Genomic DNA, 23,029 nt, shown 5'->3' on the forward strand with positions numbered 1-23,029 from the left:
TGTTTGTCCTTTGGATTTACATAACATACATTTTGATGTACATTGAATCAGGCTAACATAGTTTTATCCAGATTGTAATGAATAAATCTAGTTAATATTTTGCCAGGTTACGAGTACAAAGGAATGCTTTCGAGACGCGACGGCCATACTTCCATGACGGCCATAGGATGTGTCGGCCATACCAATAACATAACAAATTAACCGTAATATCTGACAGGAATGTGCACCCTAACAGAGACATATAATTATTGTATTATATGTTTCTGACCCTAATAACATGATAAAAGATGGCCGGTTTCATTTTTATCATACTGAATGTTCTTTTTGCTTAAGTTTGTTCATTGTGTTGAATACTATTTGTTGACAATTTAAATGTTCCCATTTTTGTGCATTTGTTGATGGAGAATTGTATTATGGACAATCATACCAATATACTCTAGTATAAGAAACAAAAAGATAATATTTTTGTTTAATATATTTTATTTATTCATTCAGTCATACAGATAAACAAATATACAACAAACATATAAACCATACATCATACATCATACATACACAAAACACTCATATATATTATTCTTTTCGTTCAGGCATGAAGAAAATCAAACACATCGAAATGTAAGAACATACATATATACATATGCCATTGAACATTCATCTTATATACATTTTTTAAATTAACAATCTCATACTTTTTCTCTCATATGCTCATGTCACTCATTCATTTATTCCACTGCATACACATTTCACCCAATATTCAAACATTTATATTCACATTCACACATATAACCTATATCATAAAGCACTAAAATACATCAACATGCAGTTATAAAAGTCACAACATAAACATGCAGTTATAAAAGTCACAACTGAAACAAAAGCACTAAACATACCAAAATATACTATAGTATGATCATTTACTTCATGAACTCATTAAAGTTACTATTTTGACAAAGCACTATACACATAATAAGCACAACCAATAAGTTCAGTCTTTCAAAAACCTAAAAATTAAGAATAATAAATATAAGTTCGTGTTATATATATATAAATGAATTATTATTTAAATGTTAAAAGTAAATATAAATGTTTATCACTATAATGAGTTTATATTTATAAATCTTGTAACATTATTTCACGTGAACAGTTTATTGCATTGTTCCTAAACATATGTATAAAAATCGTGAAACAAAATATAATTGTGTATTTTTGCACAAAAAAAGTATAAAAAAAAACGTCAAATATAATATAATATTATATGTCAAAATATAATTCAAAATATATAAATTCACATTAATATTTGTAACATTGTTTGATAATTGGCAATCACGTAAACTAATTAAAGGATTAACACCTCCGAAATTTGTATACTTTGCACTAAACAGAGACACGCGCCCAATGATTGGATTAATATGATTTATGATGGGTCTTTTTTTTATAGTTAATCATACATAGTCATAAATAACGGTTTGAGACCTTTGGCATAACAGGACTTATTCGGAATAATAGTAACCCACAAAAAATGAAAAATTTAGGTTGAATACAATTTTTCTTCTCAAAATAATAAAGAAACGTTAAGAAATTAAAACAATTCTGTCGAACACACAACATTTAAAGAAATAATACAATAACGTATATGTACCTCAACCTCCATATCTTGTAGTATGCGGACACATTCTGCACAGTGGAAAATAATGTCGACTTCTTCATTTACCATCAGGCGGTAATCAGTAATTGATTTACCTGAAATAACAAGAAATTAAAATATGACATATATTTCTTTACAGTCAAGTAATATTAATACACTGATAATAATGTTAAAGGCCGTAGTAAGGTGACCTATAGTTGTTAATTTCTGTATCATTTGGTCTCTGATGGAAAGTTGTCTCATTGGGAATCATACCGCAATCATACCACATCTTCTTTTTATATCTATTAATTGATACCTATGGTCCATTTATTGGACAAATGTGTAATGCAAATAACACTTAATATAGATTTAATTCTTATCAGGGAAGGGTCAAACCAAAAGTAAAGTAAAAAAAAAATGTATCTAAAATATGACCGAAAGTACGAAATATGATTCAAAGGAAAAACTAAATTAATAATAAATTTGTAAATACCTGTATTGCAAAGCCTGTGTTGCCATTTATCACAATCCTCACATTGGAGAGCATGTTGTCTTGGTCGGACTTGCTGGTCACATAGCACACAAGGGTACGACATGATGAACAGCAATTTTCCAAATGAGTGCCACCGACATTTCTGGTTACTTTAATAAAGCAAGGTAGGTACATCAAAAAGACTGCTCAAACAGCTTGTATTTTTACAAGAATTTCACTACCAAATGTATGTTTGCACTCTGCTTGAACTCAGCTTGGGTGTTGGGTTTTTATAGTGATCTTGAATTGTATTTCCATTACAATTTCTTGACAAAAGCATAATTAATACTTGTGTTCATCAAAGAAGTAATAATAAGCAATCAACAATCTTCTTAAATTTCAAACTTAATCATTACTTGATTACCTTGTTTTATATTTCAAAACTGAACTTATTGTTTTAATTTTGACAGAAATTAGTCTCCCATTCGGATATAGTCATTCATATTTGTTCATTTTGTTCTGTTTGTTATACGCAAGATATCAAAAAATCATTTAGAAAACAATATGATATTTTAATATTTTATTAGATTAAACACATTCATTTACGATATATATATAATGATTAAACAAATGATATAACAAAATAAAACATGATAAATAATATAAAAACAGTAAAGTTTATCTAAAAGTTATAATAACCATCTATAAGTATCAACATAATTCATATATAACATCTATATAAAAAAAAAAAAAAAAACCATGGAGGATACGTCTTCACAAAGTATGGCCGTTTTTGTCATATGGCCGTTTCATCTTTTCGGGGTATGGCCGTTTCATCCTATGGACGTCATGGCAGTATGGCCGTCACGTCCTGCATCGCAAAGGAATTATAGTTATCTCGTACCATTGTAACTCGTACCAATGTCAACTCATACCACTAAACAAAAACTCGTTCCAATGCAAACTCATACCACTGCTAACTCGTACCACAGTAAATTCATACCATTGTAAACTCGTACCAACTTATTTAAATGCATTCAAATGGTGTTTAATGATGAATATATACTTTAATTTCACTCAATACCTCTTAAGTCTGTAAAGTGTATATAATTTGAAATTACAATAACCAATTTGTAGCTAATTTTCCTTGTCTAATTGGATAGAGAAAACCGTGGCAGATTGGCTTTGTTGTCTCCCTTGAATAGACTCTTTTTTTAAACTTTTACTGACAACTATTTGATTTAATTTTTAATCATTCCAAATCAGTAACATTGAATAGATTTGGGTATTTTTCTATTGTTTCTAAAAGGAATTTTATTTAATGAAAGAATTTATTGATTGTGTTTTAAAGGTTTAAAATTGTTTATGACCAACAGTTAGAAAGTATGAAATTTATTTTTATACAATATTCAGCACATTTCAGCAGAATATGACCATGCTTATATGATTATACAAGTTGATTAGTTAAAGATAAAAAAAAAAAAAGTTGATTAGTTAAAGATAAAAAAAAAAAAAGTTGATTAGTTAATAATCAACCAATAATCACACAATCAAAGGAATTTAATATATTTATTAGCATGGTAATTAAGAAATTACATTTGTATTTTTGTCTAAGTTTTCATTAAAATCTGGTATAAATTTCAAAGATATTTTAATTTTTTGTATAAAGCTTAAAAAAAAAATAATCATAAAACATTCGTATTTTTGTCTAAGTTTTCATTAAAATCTAGTATAAAATTCAAGTAATTCAACTTTTTTTATTTAGTTTACCAAAAAAAAAATCATAAAACTTTCGTATTTTTGAATATATTTTTAATGGTACGAGTTTGCAGTGGTACGAGTTCTGATTGGTACGACTTCCCAGTGGTACGAGTTTACGTTGGTACGAGTTTACGTGGTACGAGTTTACAATGGTACGAGTTAACTTGCTTCTGTACAAAGTATGCATTGCTAATGGAAGTTCATTTAATTATCAAAAAACTAATGTTTTATAACCTTTTTCAGGGCACAAACCAACCATACAGAGACTTAAGTCTACTGCCAATCCCAGCCTATTTTCCTGGACCAAGCAAGAGACTGAATCGTCCGCAAAAAGAAAAATCAGGGCAGTTTCCATCCAACTTAGAATTAAAGTTTCCTACAACTTGGATTATTATTGACAGCACAGAATATCCCGTGATAAAACCTAAAGCTCCTAGAGCTCAGGCAACCTTTTCATCATATAAAAACAGAAACACTGAAAATACTTGTATGTTCGACACCTGGTGCACATAGAGCTAATTATTGGACTTGGCAAAACATACAAAATTCTAATAAATCCTATGAATGGAACTGAAACAAAACTTTCATCTGAAATAACATTTAGTTGTTTTATGTTGTGTAATTTTAGAACTTGTATTGTGCCAAAGGATGCATAAATAAAAGTGACGCAATGAAGTTTGTTCTGATATATATATATAAATATTATTTACAATTACATGCACATGTAAATTGTAATGCATATAAAAATAAGGAGATGTGGTATGATATTCAGTGAGTTTATCGAACCAAAGTGCATAAGAAATGGGTTAAGCAGTTACAGGTGTTACTGTCACCATACAATCTCCAACAATTAGAAAAACTTGTACCGTGTAAAAAAATTTAGAGATCTTACAACTAAGTTTTGTTGTCTCACCTTGACTTTGGTGAATTGTTTATATCTGTTAATGTAAATATAAAAAAGAAGATGTGGTATGATTGCCAATGAGACAACTCTCCACAAGAGACCAAATGACACAGAAATTAACAGCTATAGGTCACAGTACGGCCTTCAACAATGAGCAAAGCACATACCGCACAGTGAGCTATAAAAGGCCCCGAAATGACAATGTAAAACAATTCAAACAAGAAAACTAACGGCCTAATTTATGTACAAAAAATGAACGAATAACAAATATGCAACACATAAACAAACGACAACCACTGAATTACAGGCTCCTGACTTGGGACAGGCACATACATGTACATACAGAATGTGGCGGGGTTAAACATGTTCGCGGGATCCCAACCCACCCCCTAACCTGGGACAGTGGTGTAACAGTACAATATAAGAGCGAACTATAAAAATCAGTTGAAAGAGGCTTAACTCATCAGATGGATAAATACAAATACAAGTGGACGTGGCCGGGTAGTTGTACATCCAAACAACAAAAAGGCACTAAGTACAGATCTGAGAGTACTAGCATTTACTGACAGCTAGTTCAAAGCCACAAACAACTGATAAAAAAATCTTGCATCTAAGACTAAATTATCAATCCGTAAGCTCCCTTCAGAATTTTATAAATTTTAGATTTTACATTTCTGAGTTATGGGGTTTTATTCATTAAAAAGGGGGGGATTTTCCAGTTTTTGGACAACAACTCAAAAATGCTTTAAGCAGTTCGCATGAAACTTTGGTGAATTATTTATAGCTATTGATGTAATCTCCCTATTGATTTTCATAAATTTCAAATATGACATTGAGAAGAAATTGAACTTTATTTGTTTATAGTCTGGCAACAGATTTATTAAGTATTGCGCAACAGCACAGTGTATTGCACAACAGCAAGAAATCTTTTATTGAATATAAATTCAATTCATATAACCGATTTCAAGTTCTTTGACTACATTTATTCAGAAACTATAATATGTCAAATATTTAATTACAATCCAAATTCAGACCTGTATCAAGCTTGAATATTGTGTCCATTTTTGCCCAAACTGTTCAGGGTTGGACCTCTGTGGGTGTATCCAGCTGCGCTCAGCAAATCAGTTTATTACTTAATTAAGAACTCCTTTTTGTCGAGCCTGCGACTTTTGTTGCAGAAAGCTCGACATAGGGATAGTGATCCGGCGGCGGTGTTAGCTAACTTCTTAAAAGCTTTATATTTTTGAAGGTGGAAGGGCTGGATGCTTCATACTTTGTATATGGATGCCTCATGTTACGAAGTTTCCGTCAGTCACATGTCCAATGTCCTTGACCTCATTTTCATGGTTCAGTGACTACTTGAAAAAAAAGTTAAGATTTTTTGTAATGTTGAATTCTCTCTTATTATAAGTAATAGGATAACTATATTTGGTATGTGCATACCTTGCAAGGTCCTCATGCCCGTCAGACAGTTTTCACTTGACCTCGACCTCATTTCATGGATCAGTGAACAAGGTTAAGTTTTGGTGGTCAAGTCCATATCTCAGATACTATAAGCAATAGGTCTAGTATATTCGGTGTATGGAAGGACTGTAAGGTGTACATGTCCAACTGGCAGGTGTCATCTGATCTTGACCTCATTTTCATGGTTCAGTGGTTATAGTTAAGTTTTTGTGTTTTGGTCTGTTTTTCTTATACTGTATGCAATAGGTCTACTATATTTGGTGTATGGAATGATTGTAAGGTGTACATGTCTAGCTGGCAGGTGTCATCTGACCTTGACCTCATTTTCACGGTTCAGTGGTCAAAGTTAAGTTTTTGAGTTTTGTCTTTTTTTCTAATACTATATGCAATAGTTCAACTATATTTGGTGTATGGAAATATTTTATGATCTATATGTCAGTCACGCAGGTTTTTTTTTACCTTGACCTCATTTTCAAGGTTCATTGCTCAGTTTTAAGTTTTTGTGTTTTGGTCTGTTTTTCTTAAACTATAAGCAATAGGTCAACTATATTTGTTGTATGGAAGAATTGTTAACTGTACATGCCTGCCTAGCATGGTTCATCTGACCTTGACCTCTTTTTCTTGGTTCATTGGTCAATGTTTAGTTTACTTGGTTAATGTTAAGTTTATGTGACAGTTGTAATAAAGCTTTATATTTAGGACTATCAACATAATATCAATGATTAGTAAAGAAGGCGAGACATTTCAGCGTGTGCACTCTTGTTTCATTCATAAATTACTTTATACTTGGAAATATAATTTTGCTTGGAGTTATAGTTTCTAAAAAAAGTGTTGTCATTGAAAGAGTTGACATGTTGCAATGTACATTTATTCTACATAGTTCTATGGTACCAAATCAAAAGTTTATATTAAAGAAAGAAGTCAAAGGTTTCCCATCATAGTTTAGTTACATACATTTTTTTTGTAACTGAGGTCGTTGAATATAGATCATTATATAAATAAGGAGATGTGTTATGATTGCCAATGAAACAACTATCATCCATACATTGTACTTACCAGTAACAAACCACATTTGCAAAGTTGAATAAAATACAGTTGATAACATTTACTTATTACTTAAAAGAAAATGCCAAACTATTTTAAACAGTATTTGACTATAAACATAGATAAAAAAGGTACAAACTGGACATAATGCACTAGTTCATAAACAAGTGAGAACAATCGCCTTCATATAGTGCTCAGAATATGACATTCATAAAACTTGTTCAATATCATTAGAGAACTCTAAATCTTAAATACTGAAAGCCATCTCTGATAAGTACAATGTACTATGCAAGATAATGATATAACTGGACTAAAAATACACACAACCTGTAATTAACTGCCTTAACAGCGCTTTCGCGCTTTGATTTTTTTTTTTCTTCTTCCGCCACTTTTATTTCTTGCGTATAAATTTTGTTTCGCAAGATGTCGCTTAGATGTTTGGTATTTGATATCGAACAGTTTATGCGCCTTTGAAATTCACCCTGCGTAACCGAATACTTTTCTTTGTAGGAGTTATCTCCCCTAACACTGTTTTCCTTGTGACTGCATCTCCTCCGTAACCGTATAAGAAAGCGACAAATTTATTTTATAAAATTGCTCGTTATATCCTTCGCATGATTTGTTCAATTTTGACTGAGGCCATACGAACACTCCATATGAGAGTTATTTCCCCTAATGCATTTGAAATAAGTGATATGCATTTGTAACTGGTAAACCATAAGTGATAGAGACCTAGAGTCTGTTGATTTGAGGTCCTTGGTCCTAAAGAATAGAAAACTAGGTCAAGGTCAAAGGTCAAGGTCATGTTGTGATTTTTTACATTAAGATCATATCGCTTCTTCCTAGAAAGAGTTATAGATATCGACAAAACAATTTAACCAAAAAGTTTGTCGCGACACATGTTTACTAGAAAATTTTTGTCGAAATGGTACGCGTCATTTTATTGCAGGGTCAATGTCCCTGTTATGGTCGAATCAACAAATTACTTATCAAAACTTCAAACTTTGCAGCTATCATGTTGTAAATGTTTCTTATCGCAATTATCAACCACAGTCTACCACTACACTCCCCCCCCCCTTTTTTTCAACTGATTTTTTTTAAGTTATCCCATTTCTATGAAAAGAAAATCACAAGTAGTCCCGTACATTATACTGTAAAATGCCAATCCTTCTTATGTACAAATTTCTTTCTGAAATAGAAATCCATCCCTGCAAAAATCTGCTCCAATTCATGTATTTTCTGAAATTAATCGATAAGACACGTGCGGTCCGCTTGATTGCGAAATTAAAATCAATGTCGTAGAAATCGCTCCTTTAAGTTCGTAAATATTACTGAAATCCTACAATCAAATTTCTAAACATGCATTAAAATACAAATCTGTGCTCCCGTAAACATGTGTACGTAATATGTATGCGTGATCCGACATCAATGACCTGTACAAAATAAAAACAATAGTTATCGTGTTTCTCTGATCAATACACATGTGCTCTGTTCAACGGTCTCCCCTGAAAAGAAATTAATATTCTAACTCCAGACATATATGTTTGAGGGTCACGTGACTTCACAACACTATCTCGCGCACGGACCTAAATTTAGAATAAAACATTCCATATCCAAATAAGGAAAATAAAACTTCCAAGATAAAATTTACTCCGTTTTCATACAAATTCAATCAAAATGCATACACAACAAATAGATGAAAAATGGAAGTCCGAGGTAACATAGAAACTAGAGAAAATTTATAAACGAATGATGCTAGGATCAATTTTTATGAGGACATCTCAGGCGTCCGTTTGGCTGTGCGGGATGTATAAGGACGCAGTCACGTTCGGTCAGAATATAGGCGTTATCTAAGTTAGCTGCGTCGCACCGAGAAAGTGCCATGCAATCAATCAATCAATCAATCAATCAATCAATCAATCATTCAATCAATCGACTGACCAACCAACCAACCAAAAAACCAATTAATCATGTTTCGGAGGGGAAAGACCGTTTAACAATTATTTTTAAAACAATTGATTTATATTTGTTCTTGTTAGTTTTATATCTCTTTATGACAGGAATTCTTTTATATTCAACAACTTTCTATGTAGAAACTAGAAAGTTTTTTTTAAATTCAACATTTTTGTTCTCATTTGAATGATATTTTTTTTTATTGATCATGGATTTTATAAAAGATTTAATTACTATAATTATTAAGATGAATATTTTGTAATGAATCATGTTTTATTATTTTTAAAAGATATCAAAGTATACAAACTGTTTTTTTTTTACCAATAATTTTCTGACTCAATGTCTACATTACACAGTACCACAGTATTAAAACAAAACTAAAGACATAAAAACTACAGTAACTAAAAATATAGCTAAGCGACGCAACGCGACACCACTGATTGTACAAATCATGTCACCAAGCTGTCCACACGCGTTACCCTGGTGGCAGATTCCAAATAAGAAAGTTGAAAAATTCCCAAAATTATGTTTAACAAAATCAACACCAAAAAGGTTCTGTTTTGGAATACATGTTATACTTATATAAGTAAACACTTTTTGACAAAAAATAGATCTATTCACATTATATTTTTTAAATAAAGGACACCTTAAAAAAATGTTGCTATCATAACAAAATTGACAGACATTTTGACGGAAAATTCTTATGTTAGCAACACAAACAATCCTGATATCTTCAGTATTTTCAAGGTTTGAATGTATATCTTGCTTAAATATGAAAGGCAAATTGGAATAAAATATTTCTTAACATCTGCACCAATAAAAAAGGAATTGTAATAACTTTAAAAAAGGATTATCTTGGAGTTGCTAACATAAGATTTGACAGACATGAACAATGCTGCTAACATAAGATTTGACAGAAATGAAGTTGTTGCTAACATAAGATTTGACGGACTTTTTTGTTGCTAACATAATATTTGACGGACTTTTTAGTTGCTAACATGATATTTGACGGACTTTTTTGTTGCTAACATAATATTTGACGGACTTTTTTGTTGCTAACATAAGATTTGACGGACATTATTGTTACTAACATAAGATTTGACAGACTAAATAGTGTTGCTAACATAAGATATTGACGGACTTGTTGCTAACATAAGATTGTGCTAACATAAATAAATTTGACAGACAATATATATTTGAGATTTTTAACTAACATTGAAGATCTTATCCTAGTTGAAAGTCATATTTAGAACTCCTGCAAAATAACGCCGCCTGACACTTAACAAGATTTCAACCCAGGACAGATAACTCTAATTTGTAGCACATCCAAATGTTGCTAACATAAGATGACAAGTTTGACAGAACTTATGTTAGCAACAGATTTGATAAAACTATTGATTGAATAAAGTAAATTGAAAGATCCAAAATGTGTCTGTTTAATGTACATTATGAAATACAATTTTAACAGGCTTATATAAGTACCTACAATGATGTGGCAAGATTTTATGAACATGTTGCTATCATAACATTTATTGACAGACGAGCATCTAATAAGCAAGGTATTTGAAATTGAAAAAAATATATATCACAGATGTTTTTAACAAAAGAAAAGCAAAAGATTTGGAAACAGGGATGTTTGAATAATAAGACTACACTAATAAAAGCCATTATACCAGTATCAATTTAAAGCATTGTAACACATAAACCTTGTGTCGAAAAATGGGAAGTAATTTCCGTCAAACATTTCACATTTTTAAACTTGTTTTGATCATTTCTACTTTTAATGGAAATAATCATATCCAATAATTGGTTTTCTTGCTTTATTTAACATTACTATTCAATAAAACATTCGCATATTATCATTCAAATAACAGTTAGTATTATTTTTATTAATTTGTTCTTTTTGACGGAAATTTTCTTTTCTTTATGGAATCTGCCTTGTGCTATCCAAAAATCCTGGGGAGAACACTGTATATATATATATATAGAGAGAGAGAGAAAATCTGACATGGCAAAATGTTAAGAATGATGAGATCTACTTCTTGTCAATTGACTTAAAAACTGTTAGACCACTTCTTGTAGGAGGTATTGCCCTTAAAGGACAAATTTTATAAAAAAAAAATCATTTTTGCCTATTATTTTGAAAATTACAATAGATACACATAAACTTTACCTAGGGGAAATGATCAGCAAGACAAGATCTGTAGATAAGTTTCATGGCCAAAATTGTCAGTCTACTTCTATTAGAGAAATTGTCCTTTAATGGCGATTTTTATAATTTTGTGCTTTTTGCCTATTATCTTGAAAGGTATTATAGTTATACAATATAGAAAAGTTAAAAGCAAAAATAATCAGTAAGACAAGATCTACATATGAAATCTTTACTTCTAAAATATCTTAGCTGGCATGATGTAAAAACTACAAATCAAAGAATTCAACTTTATATATAGCTAATATAGGACAATGGTGTTGTTTAAAAATAATTTAATCACAATCCATATTCTGAGCTATATTGCACAATTAATAGAAATTGTTAGTAGCTTTATTGATATTTTGGAAATATTTTTTTCATTTTTTTGGGGGGTAAATATTTTGAAGAACTTTGTGGTAGGTTTGTTTTTATACTCCCGCTTTAAAAAAGTGGGGGTATACTGTTTTACCTTTGTCTTTCCGTCCATTTGTCCATCCATCATACCGTTCATCCGTCCCATGAATATTTTTCGTCGCATCTTTCTCAGGAACTACATCATAAGGATTTCTGAAATTTGGTTTCAGGGTTTATATAAGTCAGCTATATGGTGTGATGCTTTTTCAGATTCATCACTCAACAACTTCCTGTTTACCGAAAAACTTACATCATTTTACACATGACATCCAAGTTGAAAATTTTCGTTATATTTTTCTCAGGAACTACATGACAATGATTTCTGAAATTTTGTTTCGGGGTTTATAAGAGTCAACTAAACTGTGTGATGCGTTACTTTGAAACCAGTCCATCATCCAAGATGGCCGCAAGCGGGGGACTTCATTTAACATAGGACCATTTTTGAAATACATACAAATGTCTTCTTTTAGAGAACCACTGAATGGAATGAAAGCAAACATGGCATGAATGTTCCTTATGAGGTGCTGACAAAGTGTTGTTACTTTGAAGCCGATCCATCATCCAAGATGGCTGCCAGTGGGGGACTTAGTTTAACATAGGACCCTATGGGAAATACATACAAATGTCTTCTTTTAAAGAACCTCTAAATCGAATGAAATAAAACATGGCATGAATGTTCCATATGAGGTGCTGACCAAGTGTTGTAACGTTGTAGGCAATCAATCATCCAATATGGCCGCCAGTGGGGACTTAGTTTAACAAAGGACCCTATTGACAATACATACAAATGTCTTCTTTTAGAGAACCACTGAATGGAATGAAAGCAAACATGGCATGAATGTTCCTTATGAGGTGCTGATCAAGTGTTGTTACTTTGTAGCCAATCAATCATCCAAGATGGCTGCCAGCGGGAAACTTAGTTTAACAAAGGACCCTATGTGAAATACATACAAAAGTATTCTTTTGAAGAACCACAGAATGGAATGAAACCAAACATGGCATGAATATTCCTAATGAGGTGCTGACCAAGTGTTGTTACTTTGTAGCAAATCCATCTACCAAGATGGCTGCCAATGGGGGACTTAGTTTAACAAAGGACTCTATGGGAAATATTTACAAATGTCTTCTTCTAGAAAACTGCTTAATGGATTGAAACCAAACATGGTATGAATGTTTCTTTTGAGGTGCTGACCAGGTGTTGTTACTTTGTAGCTGATTTGTCATCCAAGATGGCTACCAGCAGGGGGAGTAAGTTTAACATAGGACCCTATGGGAAATACATACAAATGTATTTTTTTCTAGTGAATCACTGAATAGAATTAAACCAATCATGGCATGAATGTTCCTAATGAGGTGCTGACCAAGTGTTGTTACTTTGTAGCTGAACCATCATCCAAGATGGCACCCAGCAGGGGACTTAGTTTAACATAAGACCCTATAGGAAATACATTCAAATGCTTCTTCTAAAGGAGCACGTAATAGATTGAAACCAAACATGGCATAAATGTTCCTTATGAGGTGCTGATGAAGACCTTAATACATGTATCTTTATAGATTGAGATATACTGTAAACTTCAAAAATATCAAGAAAAGAAGATCTACACATAAGTCAACATGAGCAAATTGACATCTTGTTGGAGTTATTGTCCTTATAAAGTCATTTTCCACAATTTCAATGAATTTATTGGTAATTTCTGTAAACTTTACAAAAGTCTTCTGCTTTTGATTAAATTAAGGGGCTAATATTTAACCAACTTTGGCCTCAATCATTATTAGGGTATCTGTTATGATTTTAATCAATTTTTACATGATTTCCATAACCAAAGTAGAATCAGGTGAACGACACAGGCTTTTGAGAGCCTCTAGTTGTTAATTTTTTTTGTGCATAAATCAGGCCGCTAGTTTTCTTGTTTGAATTGTTTTATGTTTGTCACTTCAGATTTTTTGTAGCTAATTACAATGTATTACTTTGAAGTGTGGGTTTTGCTCATTGCTGAAGGCTTCACAGCTGTGATCAATAGTTGTTAACTTCTATGCCATTTTGCAGTAGTGGAGAGATACCACATCTTCTTTCTAAAAGCTTTTGCTTTTATTGTCATGATGTAAATGCCATTTTGTTAACAAACAATCACCTGAAATAGAGTGCACACCATTTTCATTCTATAGTTCTTTCAAGATCAAGTAAGAGTATAATTTTGCTTGAATTTGTATTGAAAATTAAGTTAATTCAGTTAAACATTCCCCAAAGACAATATTTAAATGGATTGTAATTTTTAATCACTTTACTTCGAATATTTTCCGCTTACAGTTATATAACAGACTTCATTTTCAGGCATAGTGATACTGGAAATTGTTTGTATTGTACAATGTATTATAACTCAAATGATTCAGCACCCTCTATCAGTCAGTGTTCTCTTAAAGTTGATGTTACGCGATCCATAGTGAGTAAAGGAAATATAACAAAAGAACAGATAAGTCGGGTTAGTTGTATTAACCCTATGCAAAACAATCTGTTTACCAGTTTTCTAATACTATTTGCCTCAAAACTTCTAAATACATTTTACTACACAATTTTTAAAGCGTGGTCAATTGTATGTATTTGGATTGTTTTGATCTGTTTGTCAATTTATTTACGTGTCAGTGAATGTTGTAACTTAACAGCATATACCAAATTACGGTTCTTGAATTCATTTTTGTGCCATATGAGCAAAGGAAAGATAGGTGCTGTGTTTAAGATCCAATCAAATATAAAAAGGTCCATTGATAGCAAATACCTATTTTACGATATTGCGCAGGTCACTGTTTTGTCAGTGCAGCATAAGAGCAAATTTATATTACGATACATTACTTAATCAAGTAAGGAGGATGATGCAATATAAGCAGCCTTTGAATTCATAAAAAGTGTTTATCTGTACAATGACACTGCTATGCAACGGTCAGTAGGTCTTACATGAGACTGAAAATGTTGCTGAGGTACATGGAGTCCAAATGAATCTCAGGACCCAAAAAATATGATACCATAACCAATGTGTCACTCACTGGAAGTGTTTTAACTTTGATAGTTCGGCTGACCGACTTAAAACCATAAAATAACTTGGAAAAATTATTAAGTATGAGATATATATAGATAGATAGATTTATAGCTAGCTAAACCTCTAACTTGTATGACAGACTTTGACAGTGGCATAAAATTCCATTGAATTGACAACAATGTGTGAAAAAAACAAACAGACATAATAATACTAAAATTAGCAAAGATCCATCGAAACAAACTTTTTTGATATTTGGATGTTATATTGGCTCTCAATAATGATGGCTTCAGTATGTGCACGAAAGAGATTTATCCTGCTGAACTGACTAAATAAAGCTAATACTAACAATGATCACTGCCTTTTCCTGGATCTTGACATCTATATCTTTAACGGGAAGCTTAATACCAAAATTTATGATAAAAGAGATGATTTTTTATTCCTATTGTTAATTATACATTTTTAGATGGTGATGTTCCCTTGTCACCGTCTTATGGTGTTTATTTATTTCAACATGTTCGATTTGCTTGTGTATGTAACAACGTATTTGATTTTAACAAAAGAAATCTCTATTACTGAAAATTATAACACCAGGGTTTTCGATATCACAAACTAGTAAAAACATTTACTAAATTTTATCATTGGTACAAGGACATTATTTTAAATGTAAATCAAGATGCAGACATCGTGTACGTTCAGGTATTTCACATCCAATCTTTTATGGAAATATTCTATACAAAGCACAAAAATGTCGGCATTAACCTCAAAAGCTATAACCAAACCTTTAAACAGACTTATTCAGAAGGGATATAGTTACAATATTGTTGTCAGGTCATTAAAGATGGCATATTTTGGTATTAATATTGATTCACTCATAGAGTCTTTGCATCGGAAATAAACACATTTATTCTAAAACCAGTTGTTGGCATGATACGGGTTATGTTCTTCTCATATATTTTATGATGGTATGATACTAAACCTCTAATGGCAGGGATTGTGCTTGATTTTCATATGAAGAAGACATAATCTTTCAATCAGTTTAATTGAAGTCTGGAGCTGGAATGTCAGTAACTGCAAGTAGTCCTTTGTTAATTTATGTATCATTGTCATTTTGCTTAGTTTCTTTTGTTACCTATTCTGACATTGGACTCTTGACTTCTTTTAAACTGAGTTTTACTGTACGTATTGCTGCGTGTTTGTTTATTCTACATTGGCTAGAGGTATAGGGGGAGGGTTGAGATCTCACAAAACATGTTTAACCCTGCCGCATTTTTGCACTTGTCCCAAGTCAGGAGCCTGTGGCCTTTGTTTCGTCGTTCTGTTCTTCCGTCTGTCCTGCTTCAGATTAAAGTTTTAGGTCATGGTAGTTTTTGATGAAGTTGGAAGTCCAATCAACTTGACACTTAGTACACATGTTCCCTATGCATGCTGTGATATGATCTTTCTAATTTTAATGCCAAATTAGAGTTTTTATCCCAATTTCACAGTCGACTGAAAATAGAAAATGATAGTGCGAGTGGGGCATCCGTGTACTATGGACACATTCTTGTTTCATTTTAGTTGGTTTATATATTTTGGAGTTAAGTATGATGTCAATTTTCACTGAACTAGTACACATTTTTGTGTAGGGGCCAGCTGAAGCTCGCCTCCGGGTGTGGGATTTTCTTGCTGTGTTGGAGACCCATTGGTGGCCTTTGGCTGTTTTCTGCTCTTTGGTCAGGTTGTTGTCTCTTTGACTCATCCCCCATTTCCATTCTCAATTTTATAAAAGGTAAAAATGTCAAAAATAGGGGTACAGCAGTCAACAATGTGTTATTATCTTAATCACTATAAAAACAAACAATATGTCAACAAAGAAAACAAAATGACCATATCTCAATAACACAATGGTTGGATGTATAAATACCTATAGTTACTTATATCTTTGTCATTTGAACTCTAATGGATATTTACCTTATCGACAATCATACCACATCTCTTTATTTTCGAATGTATCAAATCTAGTTCATATGCAATCAGCATAATCAAAGGATATTGATTATAGAATTTGAATTACAGGTAAAAAAAGCAAAAAAATTTGAAGGATTAGAACATCCAGAAAAGAAGAAGAAGAGGTTTAAAAGCTCAGAGTCCTCAACCGAAGAATCTCTTGAAGAATTTGAATCTAGTTCTTCATCTGGTATTTCTAGCCTATCTTCAGAACATGTGCTGGAAACATCTAAAGAACAACTACCAGAAATTCTAACAGATTTGAACAAAAGAGTTCTTGGACAGCATGCAGGGGAACTTTTACTAGACCTTCATGAATATGGTTTTGATGACCACACATCAAAACTTACTTTGCCTGGAATGATAGTTGATGGCACAAAGGTATACTGTAATTTTTTGTTAAAATAAAAAGAGGTAGAAGATACTAAAGGAACAATCTAAATTCATAGGTTGAAGAGAAACCAACAACACCATGGCAAAAAATTAAAACAACGTAAAGACATTCAACAGTCTACAAAATAAACTGCAGTGAAGGAGGACTATTTTGCTATCCACATTTTGAATTTTAGTCTGCATATTATACATGTTATACTAGTACTGTAAATTCAGAAATTAATATGTGCATTTATTTTTTCAAAACACTGATTACTGGTAAAAAAGTGAAATCTAATTAATGTGATTGCAAAACTTTGTGAAGGAATAACACTACTGAAATTATGAGTGCAACATTTAATTATTGCGAACCCTGTACTGTTGCACTTTTCACATTAATAAAAACACTGCAATAATTTCTGAATTTACAGTATATGTTGTATTTAAAAGTGGAAGAAAAATTGTTTAGATGACACAGGGTCCTGTAAAAGTTATAAATTTTACTTATCAGGGTACTTGATTGTGATTTAATAGTACACAATGGTATATGTTCCATCAATAAATATGAAGTCATGTCATTCATGTCTTTTACTTTTTTGACTGAGTTTGAGGAAGTCCAAAACCATGGTTTAAAGTATTTTGATATCAAAGTGGGTACCTTATTTTTGAATTTAACTCCTACAGTTTTCAACCTATATCACTGAAACTTCACAAAAAGATTGCACACATGTAGAAGTTGTGCAACTGCTATTATGGAATTGTTTGAGTAATTTTATCTATTTTTTCCAAATTGGGAACTGTGGATTCATATAGTAAGTCTTACCATGTTTACTGTGGGAACTTTCTCATTTTTCATTAAAATTTACAAAAAACAACCATTTTGTGTAATAAGCTCCTCCTACAGCTTTTAATCAGATCTTTGAACCTTTGCAGAATTATTGCATATGTATTGCTATTATGGAATTGTTTGAATATTTCATGTATTTTTTTACAATTTTTCCAGACTTGAAGACTTACAGCAAATATTTTATGAAGATGGTTACATTTTTTTGGTTTTAATTTAGATCTTTTCAACTATTTCTAAAAATAAAAGTAACACTCAATAGTTTGGGTTTTTTTTTTGTCTCGCCTGCATCCAAAGTAACTTAAGGCAAGACATAGGTGTCAGTGTCAACAATTGTTCAGTTTTCTGCTTAAGTTAGTAAGATAGGAACTACTTGTGAAAGATCAATGATATTTTGTATAAAGGTGCATAACTATCAGTAAATATCAGTTTGATGACTATTCCAATGCCCTAGGGGGTGTTCCAGTGACTGAATTTATTAGCAATTTTCAATGTGAAGTTTTCTGATTAAGTTAGTTTGATAGAAAAAACTTGTGATAGAACAATGATATTTTCTTTAAAGTTATTTTACTATCAGTTTATATCAGTCGGACGACTATTTTAAGGCCCTGCCCCCTAGTTTATGGTCCAGTGACTTCCAATTAATAGGCAATTTTCAATGCTAAGTTTTCCGTTTAAGTTAATTAGTTTGATAGGAACATCTTGTGATAGAATAATGATATTTTCTAAAAAGTTGTTTTACTATCAGTACATATCAGTTTGATGACTATTTTGAGGCCTTGCCCCCTAAGTCATAGTCTAGTGACTTTAAATTAATTAGCAATTTTTGATGTTAAGTTTTCTGCTCAAGATAGTATGATAGGAACTACTTACAATAGACATTGCTTTTTTCAATAAAGTTACATTACTATCTGTACATCTCAATTTGTGGACCATTTCGAAGCACTGGTTCATGGTCCGGGGACTTGAATTAAATAGCAATGTTGTTGTCCATTAGATTGTCTTTTTTTTAGAATTTCATGCCTACAGGCGATACATATCTCTGTGTCAACAGTTTATTTTAGTACTCAACAGGATATGGAATTGTAATCTTAAAATCTACTGTACAAGATAAAAATAGTATTGTTAGATTCAATACCTTTCCCTTATGCTGCTCAGTAATTTTGATTTTTGGTTTCTTTGTTGCAAAAACACTTGGAATGAAAGGGCAAATATACTGCTACCGAGCTCAAAATTTACAATTGACAATTGATTGACCTAATATATTTTTGCTTAAATCATATATACCAAATATGACAGTTGTCAACAACATATAAATTCGGAATTTCCTTTTGGGCAATAACTTATTGTATACATATTTTTTATGAGTTTTTGTCGAGCCTGCGACTTTTGTCGCAGAAAGCTCGACAGGTAGAAGATCTGGATGCTTCATACTTTGTATATAAATGCCTCATGTTACGAAGTTTCCGTCAGTCACATGTCCAATGTCCTTGACCTCAGACAGTTTTCACTTGACCTCGACCTCATTTCATGGATCAGTGAACAAGGTTAAGTTTTGGTGGTCAAGTCCATATCTCAGATACTATAAGCAATAGGTCTACTATATTTGGTGTATGGAATGATTGTAAGGTGTACATGTCTAGCTGGCAGGTGTCATCTGACCTTGACCTCATTTTCATGGTTCAGTGGTCAAAGTTAAGTTTTTGTGTTTTGGTCTTTTTTTCTAATACTATATGCAATAGTTCAACTATATTTGGTGTATGGAAATATTTAATGATCTATATGTCAGTCACGCAGGTTTTATTCGACTTTGACCTCATTTTCAGGGTTCATTGCTTAGTGTTAAGTTTCTGTGTTTTGGTCTGTTTTTCTTAAACTATAAGCAATAGGTCAACTATATTTGTTGTATGGAAGAATTGTTAGCTGTACATGCCTGCCTAGCATGGTTCATCTGACCTTGACCTCATTTTCATGGTTCATTGGTCAATGTTTAGTTTACTTGGTTAATGTTACGTTTATGTGACAGGTGTAATAAAGCTTTATATTTAGGACTATCAACATAATATCACAGATCTTCAACCTTCAAGTATTTACATATTAATCAGACTTGTACTGGAATTTTTGTTTTATATAGTTTTTTTTTTAATTTTAATTTGTTGCCATTTTCCCATTTTATATTTCCATATATTTCGTTAAATGTTTGGTTAAGGCCATTGTTCATTGTTTAAGAAACATTTTCCACAACCCGTCCATTTAAATTTTTTATCTATTTTTCTTGTGTGTTTCAGGTCTACTTTACATTATTGGAAATGACAAAGACTCATCATGAAAAGCTTTGTAAGAATCTTGAACTTGATGAAACAGACATAGCAACAATTTATTATGCTAGACCATTGGATATCTTAAGTCAGGAAAGTCGAAACATCCTGATAGAAAATTTTGTTAGACTTAACAACATTTATTAGTCTTATGGTGTCAAATCAGGTACAATTTTAATTTGATGTGATCTGAACATTTTCCTTTTGGTATCCTCATTACACTGTCAGCAATCTGCCAAGGTGATGAAAACATGTAAGCTCTTTTTCTTATATGAATATTAGGAAATCTTAATATTTAAAGATAATTTTGTTAATTTTTGTTGAAGGTTTACATGTTAATAATACGTTTGATTCATATGATTTCCATTACAAGAAAAATTCTATTACTTTACACTGATTTCTGATGTCATTTAAATGTTTAATGGGTTTACTGGGTCCCTATATTTTTATATGACCGCAAACAAATTGGGTTCGAATAATGCTATGATGTCGTCTGCGTCATCGTCGTCCGAAGACATATTTGGTTTCCGGACAATAACTTTAGTTAAAGTGAATGCATCTCTATTAATTTTACAAGAAGGTTCAATACCACAAAAGGAAGGTTGGGATTGATTTTGGGGGTTATGGTACCAACCATTTAGGAATGAGGGGCAAAAAATAAGCATTTTTGTAGTTTCTGGACAATTACTTGTCTGTAAGTTCATGGATCTCTCTGACATTGTACCACTATGTTCCATATCACAAAGGGAAGACTGGGATTGAGTTTTGGGGGTTATTGCCCCAAACATGCAGGAATTAGGAGTAAAAAAGGGGCCAAAACAAGCATTTTTCTAGTTTCCAGACAATAACTTGTGTTTAAGTGTACTGATCTCTCTAAAATTGTACTCCAAGGTTCCATACTACAAAGGGAAGGCTGGGATTGAGTTTTGGGGTAATTGCTTCAAGGGGGGTCAAAAAGTTGGGGGGAGGGGAATTTTTTTTTTCCAATTTAAATTGTTTTTGAAGTTTCAAGAAGAAATCTTCAATTGCACAGTATTGGGCAATATATTTTAAGATTTTTGACCACATTTATTTTGTCTCAGAAACCTTTATTATGTCAAAAATTTTATCACAATCCAAATTCAGACAGTATCAAGCTTGAAAAGTGTGTCCAAATTTGCCCCAACTGTTCAGGGTTCGACCTCTGCAGTCGTATAAGGCTGCACTCAGCGAAACATTTTATTGAACTGATAAAGTAATTGTGACTGCTTGACATTTTTCAAACACATGTCTTCTTATGTACACAATTCAACCCTACCTAAAGAAATATATTGATTTGATCATTTAACACATTTGTCCAAGCATTCATATGAATATATTGATGTAGATTTTATGCCCATCAAATGTACAAATGAATTTTTGATGTAAAATAACTTCGCCTAACCCAAACTCTTTGATGGAAAAGATCATGATAGAATTCAAACGTAGTACAATGCACAGAAAAATGACAATTTTTATGCCCCCGCCCTAGTGGAGAGGAATTAAGTTTTACCCTTGCCTGTCTGTTCGTCCGTACGTCCCAAAATTGGTTTCAGTTCACTAATTTTAATTTGCCTCAACCAAATGTTATGAAACTTATACACAATGCTTATCACCACAAAAGACAGATCAAATTTTGAATTTTGGTGGTGTCACTTTTCCCAGTCTAGAGTTATGCCCCTTTACAAATGGAAAAACTGCTAAACTGTTTGTTTTTGTTCTCTAACTTTAGTTTGCCTCAACTAAATGTTATTAACCTTATACATAATGCTTATTACCACAAAACAAAGATCAGGTTTGAATTTTTGTGGCGTCACCTTTACCGTTCTAGAGTTATGCCCCTTTACAAATGGAAAAATGGCTGAATTTTTCTTTTCCTTTTCTAACTTTAGTTTGCCTGAACCAAATGGTATGAAACTTATACACGATGCTAATTACAACAAAACACAGATCAAGTTTGAATTTTGATAGTGTCACTTTTAATATTCTGGAGTTATGCCCCTTTACAAATGCAAATATTGATGAATTTTTCGTTTCCTTTTTCTAATTATAGTTTGCCTCAACCAAATGTTATGAAACTTATACACAATGGTAATTATCACAAAACTCAGATCAAGTACAAATTTGGGTAGTGTCATTTTTACTGTTCTTGAGTTATATCCCTTTATTATGTAATATACAAGCAGGGGCATCATCTGTGTCCCATGGACACATTCCCCATTTATTGTAATGCATGGGGGGGTTTGGGACACGGAAATACCGGGCGTCCGTGTGTCCGTCTGTCAGGTCTTATTAGCGCTCTCACGGGTACAGTTCTTGCCATATTTTTTATAAAACTTATACTATAGGTTAATATCAGTAATATCACGGACAAGTTCTAAAATGGTGGACGATCGACTTTTTTTAAAAGAGTTATGTCTTTTGGAAATATTAAATTTATGGAAAATGGCCTCGTTAGCGCTCTCACATGTACAATTCTTGCCAGATTTTTATAAAAAAACTTATACTATAGGTTAATATCAGCAGTATCTTGGACAAATTCTAAAACTGTGGACGATCGACTTTTTTGAAAGAGTTATGTCCCTTGGAACTATTAAATTTATGGAAAATGGCCTCGTTAGCGCTA

The 23,029-nt window shown here is 32.1% G+C and overlaps 1 protein-coding gene and 1 long non-coding RNA gene across 2 annotated transcripts in view; one reads left to right on the plus strand and one right to left on the minus strand.

Annotated features, from left to right (window-relative positions):
* Positions 1 to 21,297, plus strand: part of LOC127710361 (uncharacterized) — a 47,509-nt gene extending 26,212 nt beyond the window's left edge. Inside the window, exons 3-4 of the mRNA XM_052216154.1 lie at positions 16,921 to 17,232; positions 20,356 to 21,297. Of these exons, the coding sequence (XP_052072114.1) occupies positions 16,921 to 17,232; positions 20,356 to 20,532 (489 nt within the window). The 3' untranslated portion in view covers positions 20,533 to 21,297. The remainder of the gene's footprint in view (positions 1 to 16,920; positions 17,233 to 20,355) is intronic.
* Positions 1 to 23,029, minus strand: part of LOC127710363 (uncharacterized) — a 229,198-nt gene that overhangs the window by 130,928 nt on the left and 75,241 nt on the right. The window lies entirely within an intron of this gene.

The sequence above is a fragment of the Mytilus californianus genome, unplaced genomic scaffold, assembly GCF_021869535.1.
Source record: "Mytilus californianus isolate M0D057914Y unplaced genomic scaffold, xbMytCali1.0.p SCAF_74, whole genome shotgun sequence".
Lineage (NCBI taxonomy): Eukaryota > Metazoa > Mollusca > Bivalvia > Mytilida > Mytilidae > Mytilus > Mytilus californianus.